At 43.4% G+C, this 10,980-nt stretch overlaps 1 protein-coding gene across 4 annotated transcripts in view; it reads left to right on the top strand.

Moving 5' to 3' along the window:
- The window catches only part of NEK3 (NIMA related kinase 3), a 34,133-nt gene continuing 23,153 nt past the window's right edge, over nucleotides 1-10,980 (top strand). For 2 of the 4 annotated variants that reach the window (XM_070409121.1, XM_070409120.1), the window contains exons 1-8: nucleotides 1-69; nucleotides 1,706-1,880; nucleotides 3,247-3,340; nucleotides 3,429-3,526; nucleotides 4,900-4,983; nucleotides 7,123-7,190; nucleotides 7,284-7,370; nucleotides 9,771-9,825. In XM_070409121.1, the coding sequence (XP_070265222.1) occupies nucleotides 1,734-1,880; nucleotides 3,247-3,340; nucleotides 3,429-3,526; nucleotides 4,900-4,983; nucleotides 7,123-7,190; nucleotides 7,284-7,370; nucleotides 9,771-9,825 (633 nt within the window). In that variant the 5' untranslated portion in view covers nucleotides 1-69; nucleotides 1,706-1,733. Of the gene's footprint in view, nucleotides 70-1,705; nucleotides 3,341-3,409; nucleotides 3,527-4,899; nucleotides 4,984-7,122; nucleotides 7,191-7,283; nucleotides 7,371-9,770; nucleotides 9,826-10,980 lie in introns of those variants that run through there. The other 2 variants (XM_070409122.1, XM_070409123.1) reach the window with 2 other exon arrangements.

Genomic DNA, 10,980 nt, shown 5'->3' with positions numbered 1-10,980 from the left:
CCCGCAACGGGCGCCGCCCCGGAAGCGCCGGTTGCGGGGGCGGAGGAGCCGAGGTGGTCGGAGGAGCGGGTGAGCGGTCTGGTCCTGCTGGCCGCCTCTGCGGCGAGGGCCGGGGGGTGGTCCCCGCGTGGGGTCCGGGGCGCGGGCGGCGCCCACACGAGGTGGAGGCGAGCGGGGGTCGCGCTCCAGACGCTGGACGCCTCCGCGCAGGCCCCGGCCGCAGCTCCCCAACCCCGGGGGGCGCGGTGGGGGCCGCCCCGAGCGTGGTGCTCGGGAGCGTGGTGCCCGGGAGACCGGATTGGGTCGCGGGTGAACTGAATGCCTGGTTTCCATGGTGCGGTCACCCCGCGCGCACCTTCTCAACTCACTTGTGTCTCCCCGGTGATCCCGCTTCTGGCATTTCCACATCACTGTTAGTTTTTGCTTAGTGATTTTTGCTTTACCTGCCTTGCCCTCTATGCCTCATAATTCCTTGTGGTGTGATTTAAAAACAAATAAACCACTACAAGTAAGCTTTCTGAAAAGTAAGTAAACTCATCCAGTGTTTTTTCTGTAATAAAAAAAAGGATCACCTTTCTAAGGTTTCAATGATGATAATAATAGCGGCCCTTTATTTGGGGCCTCGTATTGTACCAAAGTATTAGGAATTTTCTATTCATTCTCTCTTACATCTTAAGCAATACAATTTAGCTGCTTTATCTTGGAAGTACAGAAGGGGGGACTGAGTTCAAAGACTGTTTAATATCTCTTGTTAGTGCCAGGCACCTCCAAATCAACATGCCTTTCCACATCCCTGTCACATTCCCTCGGCCAGAAAAATCAAACAAAAGCCATGCACACAACCATTCTGACTTTCCTCTTTTTCGGGGAATGATACCATCATTTATTCAGTTTACACCGGAAACTGGGAGTCTACCTTGTCCCCTTCTCCCTGCTTGTCCATAAATCTGTCACCAGAAATCTTGTCAATTCTTTCTACACATTTCCTTCCCATTTTCTTTATATCCGTTGCCACCATCCTATTCCATTCCATCATCATTTCCCTACCTTTTCTATTGGAGTCTCCACCTTGGCCCTCCTGCCCCTCCCCTGTGTAGTCTATTCTCTCTGCAGCCAGAGCGAGTGATTGTATTAATATGCAGATATGATCATATTGCTGTCTTGGTTAAAACCCTTCGGAGACAACCTATTAATTACCCCAAGGAAGAAATCCAGCAACCTGAGCTTGGCTTACAATGGCCTTCAGACAGGCCCTATCTGCTTTACCAGCCTGTTACAGTCTTCTTTCAATTCTTTGAACTGAACACAATCTCTTGCTCCTAAATATGTGATTCCCTCCATCACTCTTTTCCCCCTCTTTGCCTAGCCAGCTTACATTCATCCTTCAGGCTTCATCTTAAATATCATTTTTCTAACTTTTCGCCTGGATATTTCTGCTGGATGCCAGAGTAGCTCTATCAGTAAGACTCACTACCCTACATTTGTTGAGATCTGTGGTCCCATCTGCATTGGGTGTCTGTGAGAGCAGGAATGACAAGAGATTTGCACAGGATTATAAGAGCTGGCGCAGGTGCTCGGTATCAAACTGTTGAAAGAATAAAGGAATAAGTTGCTATTGTCCTGTCATGTGATTAGAGCTACTTTGAATTAATTCTGCCTTTTGATAATAAATGTAATTCTCAGCTGTTTCTGTTTTTGAATATAGTTTGGGAGAACCTGTGGAGACTGCGAGAATGGAGCCGGGCTGCGTAGGGCTGCCCAGCATGGATGGCTACACAGTCCTGAGAGTGATCGGGGAGGGCTCCTTCGGCAGAGCCCTTTTGGTTCAGCAGGAAAGCAGTAATCGGATGTTTGCCATGAAGGAAATAAGGCTTCCCAAGGTCACTGCTAAAAAAATTAGCTCATGTTGAAAGTGTACAAGCAATTTGTATTAGAGAACAAGTTCTGGAGATTTAACATGGAGTCGCTGCTCAGTGCATCAGATGTTATGGGTTTCTTTACTCACTAGCTTTACAAGGTCTTGATATACTTTATATGGTTCTTAGGATATTGTAATTAACAAAAGGGAGAAAAATAGTCAAAAGTGACAATTGCTGTTTATCTCAATGAGAATAATTTGTAATAATTTCTAATTTTGTATACCTAAGGGTGTAGGGAGTCTTTGTCAAAAACTACCCAGGTGCAATATTGATGAAAAAGGAACATAAAAATACAATGACAAGCAAAGACCTAAAATGCTAACCTTTGGTAACAGGGAACCTGTTCAGTTGATAGGTTTTATTTCCCTGTATGATGATGAATGTGATATCTACTGGTATCACTATTTATCACTATGCACATGAAAGAATCCATGCCATGGAGCCTGCTTAATACTGTTTTGATCAATTTTTGAAAAAGAAATTTTTTTTTTAATAAAATCCCAAAGTGCTGTTGCCTCCTCACTGCATTCTTGACCTTGTTTTGTGATTCTCAAACTTGAATAGGCATCAGAATCACCCGGAGGGTTTGTTAAAACATCAATTGCTGGGCTTCACCCTCCTCTCCGTCCCCCTAGTTTCTACTTGAGGAGGTCTGGTTGGGTCTGTGAATTTTCATTTTTAACAAATTACCAGTTGATGCCAATGTTGCTGGTGTGAGGATCCTTGTTTCTTAATTGTAAGGTAAGTCATCCTCATAGAGTAAGTCAGGGGATAAACAGTCTTGGAAACTTTCTTTGCATGTGGTCTTCGTCCATCTGTGCTGTAGTAACACACCAGAGTATTCTTTTTTATCTGGGCCAGTGGACAAAGTAATGCAGACTGTTAAGACACGAAATCTCTGATTTTGCTTTAAGGATATACTATTATTGTTGATGGCACTGGCTCTCAAAATCAGGTTTTACTTAGGCTGATGTTAAAGCTAGTTTACATTCCATACTTGTAAGGATATATCAGCTTAAGCATGCAAAATATAGCCATAGTTGAAAAATCATGTTGTCTCTTAGAGTTTTATAAACTTCACATGGTTGAAAGCACAGTCCTGTAAAACTGTGTTTGGCATTGAAATGTCAGGGCACTGTCTCTCCATCCAAGAGCAGTGTCCCACCTAGCCCCAGCTTTATCCTCTTGTCTGTCTTCTTTAATCCTACACTGCCCCCACCCCCAACCCCAAGGGGGGGAAAAATGTCATATGAACTCTGTATTATTGTGAAGCTGTCTACTTTCAAATGAAGTATTACATTTATACTTATTTAAAATATTCTTCTAGTCTTTCTCTGATACACAGAATTCTAGGAAGGAGGCTGTTCTGTTAGCCAAAATGAAACACCCCAATATTGTTGCCTTTAAAGAGTCATTTGAAGGTAAATATGAATTCCCCCCAGATATGTGCATGTCTGAATTTGATTGATGGCTACCACACTTTCATAAAGAGTCTTATATTTGCTTTAGCTGAAGGACATCTCTATATTGTGATGGAATATTGCGATGGAGGGGACCTAATGCAAAAGATTAAACATCAAAAAGGAAAGTTGTTTCCTGAAGATATGGTAAGAGACTGACTTACATAGTTTGCCTCAAGATTTAGAAGCAACTTTTCTCATAAAATCTGTGTGAGTTAAAATGAAAGCATTGGTATCTGTGATTATTTGACACACTAATTAGAAAGGCTTCATTTCTGTATCTGTGCTTAGTGTTGTCAGGGTGTGGCTGCCTGAGATACTTTTAGGAAGTAAAATAGATAAAAGCTTATAAAATATCAAGGAATAAAACTTCCATGTTTAGAACATTTTCAAAATTGTATTGTCATATTTTGTAGATATTTAAATTTTTGATTTTTGTTGTATTTAAATTTTAAAGGTGGATGGATTTATTTTGTATTTCTAGGTCATGAAAAAAGTGAAGTCCACATTTCTGTTTCTTGGGAGTACCTATTCTCAGTCTTTTTCCTTCCAAAGTTTAGCATATTTCCTTAAGTCTAGTACTACTGTCTTTTTAATGGAAAATTGCATATTAATATTATTTGAATGAATTGACTAAGGAAACAAAATAAACAGCTTTAGTGGGATTTAATTTGTTTAAGGGTATAACATGTTATAAAACTGTTGGTAAAAGTATTTTTATTTAGAAGTTGTTTTGTTAAAAATAATGGTTCGATAAAAGGAAGTCAACCTTGGCTTCAAATGGATGAATCTCCATAGCAAAAAGAAAAAAAAAATTAGTTTGACATTTAATTGTAGGCACCTGGAAATTCTGGCTGCTATTGACGGGGTTTATAAGCAGAATACTAACCTCAAAGGATTGTTGATAATATAATTAAATTCTTTAATATTAATATAAACATATTCTGAAAAAGGAATGAAAATCTGATGTAATGATTACACTATAAAATTGTACCATATTCATTTATAAGTGGTGTATGTGTATTTAAGAAATACTTTTAGCCTGGCTGACATGGCTCAGTGGTTGAACCAGGAGATCATGGTTTGATTCCAGTCAGAGCATATACCCGGGTTGCTGGCTCAATCCCCTGTGTAGGGTGTGCAGGAGGCAGCCAATCAGTGATTCTCTCTCATCATTGATGTTTCTATTTCTTTCTCCCTCTCCCTCTTTCTTCCTTTCTGAAATCAATAAAAAATATATTTAAAAAAATACTTTTATTTGGTTGTAATACCAGAAAAATACAGTGGGAGTTTTATTAAAATACATTGCTATTTGTATAACACATAAAATGATTAAACATGGACTCACAGCTTTTCTGACTTTCTGCAGAAAACACTGAATTTTAGTCAAACTATGTGATTTTTAGGAGTTCTATGTTTACATTATGTAAAACTAAGGCTTAGAGACCATTCTTTGGAATTTTGGGTTAACATGAACCAGTTTTTGCATTCTTGCAGATTTGTGTGCTTTTGTCTTACAGATACTTAATTGGTTTACACAAATGTGCCTTGGAGTAAATCACATTCACAAGAAACATGTGTTACATAGAGATATCAAATCCAAGGTAAGTGGAATACATTTTTGAGACAAACAAAACAAAACAAAACCCAAAAGTATTTCATTTAATCTTTTTTCTGTGTTATTCTATTTCCTTTTGGGAAATTTTTATTTCGTTTAGAAATCTTTGTCAACCTAGTATTCATACTAGCCAAATAAGGTACTACCTGAGAAAAAGTGACTAAATCTCTTTAGTAGTATCCTATCTAATAAAAGAGTAATATGCAAGTTGATCATCACTCCAACACACAAGATGGCCGCCACAAGATGACCAACAGGGGAGGGCAGTTGGGGGGAACCAGCCCTGCAGGGGAGGGCAGTTGGAGGCAACCAGGCCTGCAGGTGAGGGCAGTTGGGGGCAATTGGGCCGGCAGGGGAGGGCAGCAAGGGGTGACCAGGCCGGTAGGGGAGGGCAGCTAGGGGTGACCAGGCTGGCAGGGGAGTAGTTAGGGGCAATCGGGCCAGCAGGGGAGCAGTTAGGCATCGATCAGGCTGATAGGGGAGTGGTTAGGGGGTGATCAGGCTGGCAGGCAGAAGCAGTTAGGGGCAATCAGGCAGGAAGGCAGGCGAGCGGTTGGGAGCCAGCAGTCCTGGATTGTGAGAGGGATCCCAGATTGGAGAGGGTGCAGGCTGGGCTGAAGGACACACACAACCCCTCCCCCCATGCACAAATTTCGTGCACCAGGCCTCTAGTCTATCCTATCTAATAAAAGACAAAAAGGGTAATTGACCGTACCTTCGCTATGCTTCCCATTGGCTAATCAGGGTGATATGCAAATTAACTGCCAAGAAAGATGGCGGTTAACCGCCAACAAAGATGGCGGTTAATTTGCATACGTAGGCGCCAAGCGACGGAGCGAAGCTGGCTGGCCCCGGGCAGGAGCAGCGAGCAAAGGCCGGTGAGGCGAGCGAAGAGCAAAGAGGGAAGCCCGCTGCGCTGGCCTCCGCCATGCCCCCGGGGCCCGCGTGCGGCAAGTGAATCTGGGTGAGAAGTTAATTCTGTGGTTTGGTGTCCTGGCTCTCCTGGGGCCAGGGGTGGGCAAAACGGGAATCCCTGCTCTGAGAGTTCAGGGTCATGGGGAGCACACTGCCCCCTGGTGGAGCACACGAGTGGTGCTGGTGGCAGGGACCCTCTCAGACCAAATGCTGGTCAGAGACCAGGGTGGCTGGTGGGGTTGGAGAGCCCCCCTGATGCGGACACTCCGCTACGCCCCTGGGGCCCACGTGTGGCGAGCGAGGAGCTAAGCCCCTCGCCTGCTGCGCTGGCCTCCGCCATGTCCCCAGGGCCCGGGCCCCTCCCGGTGAAGAGCGAAGGCCTGGGTTCTGGGCGCCGGAGGAAAACTGGTGCCAGCAGCCAGGGGAAGGGGTCCCTGAGGGGCCCCAGACTGCGAGAGGGCACAGGCCAGGCTGAGGGACCCACCCGAGTGCACAAATTTTTGTGCACCGGGCCTCTAGTATATATATAAAAGCCTAAGTGACCGAATAACCAGTCGACTGGTCGCTATGACGTGCACTGAGCACCAGGGGGCAGATGCTCAACACAGGAGCTGCCCCCTGGTGGTCAGTGCACTCCCATCACCACCCTCCCGTGGCCCCTCCCCCCAGCCGACAACCTCCTGTGGCCCCTGCCCCAGGCCGGCCAACTTCCCATGGCCCCGCCCCTCCAATCCAGCAGGCCCAATGGCCCTGATTGGGGCTACCAACCTCCCATGGTCCGGATCGTCCCTGATTGCTGGCCAGGCCCAGGGACCCTGATCAAATTCGTGCACCAGGCCTCTAGTATGTTAATAAGTTTCAAGCTCTCTTGGTGACTGCTTTCTAAAGATGGGAGATGACTGAGATCTGGTTGTGCCACTTGGAGTTATGCTGACACAGGTTCCCAGTCGGGTCAATCAGGTCTGCTGAGACAGCCTGGCGCATGGCTGTTAGATTTCTAAGCAGTCATCCTGAATTCTCAAGTCCTGGGGAGGGGAGGTAGCAGTCAAGAGGCTATCTGGTCTTTGTGTTCCCCTTGGGTACTCAGCTGTCAGCATTTATGCCCTTACTCTCCATGGTGAGTAGGCTTTGAAAGACAGCTTCTCTGGAGACCTCTGCCTTATGTTTGAATGATGGAAGACATAATCTGAGCTCTTCTTTTTTAATGCAGAACATCTTCCTCACCCAAAATGGACAAGTAAAACTGGGAGATTTTGGATCCGCCCATCTTCTCTCCAAGTATGTATATCTATTCTATAATAGTGAGAGCAATCAAAGCATCCATTATTCAGGAATGCTCTGTACTTACTCTTTGCCTTTCTATGTTTTTAGTCCCATGGCATTTGCTTGTACTTATGTGGGAACACCTTATTATGTGCCCCCGGAAATTTGGGAAAACATGCCTTATAACAATAAAAGGTAGGTGATGTACTTATTTGGTGCGAGGGTGACTGTTTGGTGACAGGCATTGTAGCCTACAAGTGAAGTTTTTTTTTTTTTTTAAATATACCTGAAACAAATCTGAATTCCTAGGCTTCTAGGTAAAATCATAGTTTTCTAACTGCTATAATCAGAGTTGAGAGGAGCTGAATGTAAATACTGAAAGAAAGGCTAGTCATTTCTAGGGACAGTGTGACTTATATCACTGGTTCTTAAACTTTGCCGTTCCCGCTTTTAAAAATTGCAAAGTGCAAGTTGCAATCATACCAGTTAAATGAGAATGTCTGGGGTGGGAAGCAGGCCTCAGTAATTTTTCCAGGATCACCAAATGATTCCAATGTGCAGCAAAATTTAGGGACCACTGGATTATGTCATTGAGTTAACATTTACAGGACTAGGTAATGAGCACTTGACTGATAGGTTAATTGATTACAAGAAGATAGAATGAAGACCTTATTATTTAAAACCTAAAACTTTTTCTGAATATAATATGTGCCCATTGAATGAGTGAATAGGGGGAGAGTATTAGAAATATGGAGATATACAAGAAAGGAAATGGCAATTACCCACTTTTTCACAGCTGTTAAAACCATTTTGGAATTTTTTTTCATCCATTTCCCTTCCCACCCCCAAACCTAGTTTATGTTCACTGTATACAATTTGGTATCTTGCTTTTTTCACTTTATATCATATTTATTTCATTCTATATTTAAACTCTTTATAAATATTTTTAATAGTTATATACATGGCTCTTTCAAAATTTACTTTACATTTCTCTATTGTTTCTAATTTTCTTTTTTTAAAAGAATAGTTTATTGATTTTTAAAGAGAGAGGAAGGGAGAAGAGAGAAATATCGATGTGAGAGCACATCAATCAGTGCCTCCTGCATGCCCCCTACTGGGGATTGAGCCTGCAACCAGGGCTGAACCAGCAACCTTTCAGTGCATGCATGACGCCCAACCAACTGAGCCAGGGTGTTTTTTCCAATTTTCAATGTCATGAACAGTGCTGTGATTAATGTGCCTTTTGTGTATAAACTGTGCTGTGTCACATTCTCAGCATGGATTCCTAGAAGTAGAAACACGTAAAGGCTCTTGTTACTTTCCTTCAAGTTGCTTTCTGAAAAGGGTGTGATCATCCATACTAAATAGGTTCCTTAAGAGTAAAATTGACTGAACTGGCGACAAAACAGCTCTAAAGGGACTTACCAGGACAATTGGGAAATTTTCGGTTTTGAGTATATTATTGAACTCAGGTTAACTTTCTTGGCCGTGAGGGGGAGTGTCCTTGCTCTGAGGAGATACATGCTCATGTGTTTGGGGATAGAGTGACATCAGCAACTTTTTTTCAAGAGCTTGAGATATAGATGGAGGAGGGAAACAGCCCGCAAACCTGGCAGATGTTCAGGACAGGAAAGGAGGGAGGAGGATGTGGGCCTTTATAACTTCTCTGTAGATTTCAAACTTTACAAAATTACAACTTGGGGGAAATAGTTGCTAAAAACCATTAGTTAAAATAAAAAGAGTATCATCTATAAAAAGTCTGGAGGATGACAACTAGGAGGTGAGAATGCTGAAGAAGAGTGAATGTATAGGGCAAATTATAGAACTCTTCTGTTTGAAGAGCTCTTCTGTGGAGGATTAACTAGTCCTGCTCTCTTTGTTTTGGAATGTAGAGCTAACAAGGGATTGGGGGAGAGTCCCCAGAAGATGTGAATGGTCCTCTAGAGCAGTGGTTGGCAAACTGCGGCTCGGCAAACCGCGGCTCGTGAGCCACATGTGGCTGTTTGGCCCCTTGAGTGTGGCTCTTCCACAAAATACCGACTTCTGAGCATGGGCCACGACATTTCAATCGCACTGTACGTGCGTGCCCCCACATGGTATTTTGTGGAAGAGCCACAGTCAAGGGGCCAAAGAGCCGCATGTGGCTCTCGAGCTGCGGTTTGCCGACCACGGCCCTAAAGCCATTCAACAGGGCCACAAACTGTGCCGGAGGCAGATTGCTGGCCATCAGGAGGTGAGATCCAAGGCCTGGTGTTGTGCATAGATGGTTTGGTTGTAAGCTGTACGGGATGACTTCTAAAGTCCTCCTTTCAACTATGATGATGGGAGTCCACAAAGTTTCTCTCTTTCACCAAATACTGCTGAAATGATACCTGAACCACCTGATTTGGAGAACCTAGAGGTTGGGGAGCAGAGAGATTATTGTGAGCAACTACCTAAGTATTACATAAACATTACCATATATTTCATTTTAATAGCTAGGAATTATTTGCAATATTTGTTCTTATTAAAGGTATTTTTTCATTTTTAATATTGGGAAGTACCTATATTTTTATGTGATAATTCATAACCCACATTGCTTCTTTATGTTTCTAGTGACATCTGGTCCTTGGGATGCATTCTGTATGAACTCTGTACCCTGAAGCACCCGGTAAGTATGGTGGGCAAAATGGAAAGGTGGCCTCTTGTCATATCTGGCCAAGTCATAAGTTATATGCCAAGTCCAGTGGGCAGTTTGTTTCCCTAGGATGAATTCCTTATGAAAGCTTTCATGTTCCCATTGCTATCATCTTTGCCTTGAGTCACTTTTGTAGCATATACTAATAGAAGTTTCCATTATTTAGTTTTTTGTAGTTCTATATCTAGCTCCCCTCCCTCCCTCCTTCTTTCCCTCTCTCCCTTCTTTCTGTCTCCCTCCCCTCCCTCTTGTCCTCCCTCCCACCCTCCCTTTTTTGCTATTCTTAATTTTTATTTGAGCAAAATATATATAACCTAAAATTTACCATTTTAACTATTTTTAATTGTACAATTCAGTGGCATTTATTACTTCACAATGTTGTGCAACCATCACTACTATCTATTTGCAAAACTTTTCTATCACCCCAAACAGAAACTCTGTACCCATTAAACAGTAGTTTCCCATTGCCTCTCACCTAAGCCTTGGTAACCTCTAATCCACTTCCTGTCTTTATGAATTTGCATATTCCAAATATTACATATAAGTAGAATTATACAAAAATTTTTTCTTTTACGTCTGGCTTACTACATATAGCATGAAATTTTCAAGGTTCATCTAGCATGTGTCAGGATTTCATTCCTTTTTATGACTGGACTAGAGGCTCAGTGCACGAGATTTGTGTACTGAGGGATCGGGCCTAAGCCGGCAGGCGGACATCCCTCTCGCAGTATGGGGCTCTCACAGTCAGGAACCCTGCGCTCCTTGTCACCCCCGTGCAGCGGAGGTGGAAGAGGCTCCCACCATCGCCACTGTCCTCACCAGCCGTGAGCCTAGTTTCTGGCTGAGCAGCGCTCCCCCTGTGGGAGCACACTGACCACCAGGGGGCAACTCCTGCATTGAGCGTCTGCCCCCTGGTGGTCAGTGCGCATCATAGCGACCCGTTGTTCCACTGTTCTGTCGATTTGCGTACTAGGCTTTTATTATATAGGATAATATTCCATTGTGTGTTTACACCATATTTTATTTTTCCATCCTCTATTGACGGACATTTGGGTTCTTTCCACCTTTTGGCTGTTGTGAGTACTGCTGCTATGAACACGGGTGTACAAGTATGTATTAGAATCCATA

This window comes from Myotis yumanensis, unplaced genomic scaffold (assembly GCF_028538775.1).
Source record: "Myotis yumanensis isolate MYYU_CA2020_CCGP unplaced genomic scaffold, mMyoYum1.0.hap1 SCAF_3, whole genome shotgun sequence".
NCBI classification, from domain to species: Eukaryota; Metazoa; Chordata; class Mammalia; order Chiroptera; family Vespertilionidae; genus Myotis; species Myotis yumanensis.
Note: the sequence above shows the minus strand (reverse complement) of the source record. Positions and strands in the feature narration are given on the sequence as shown.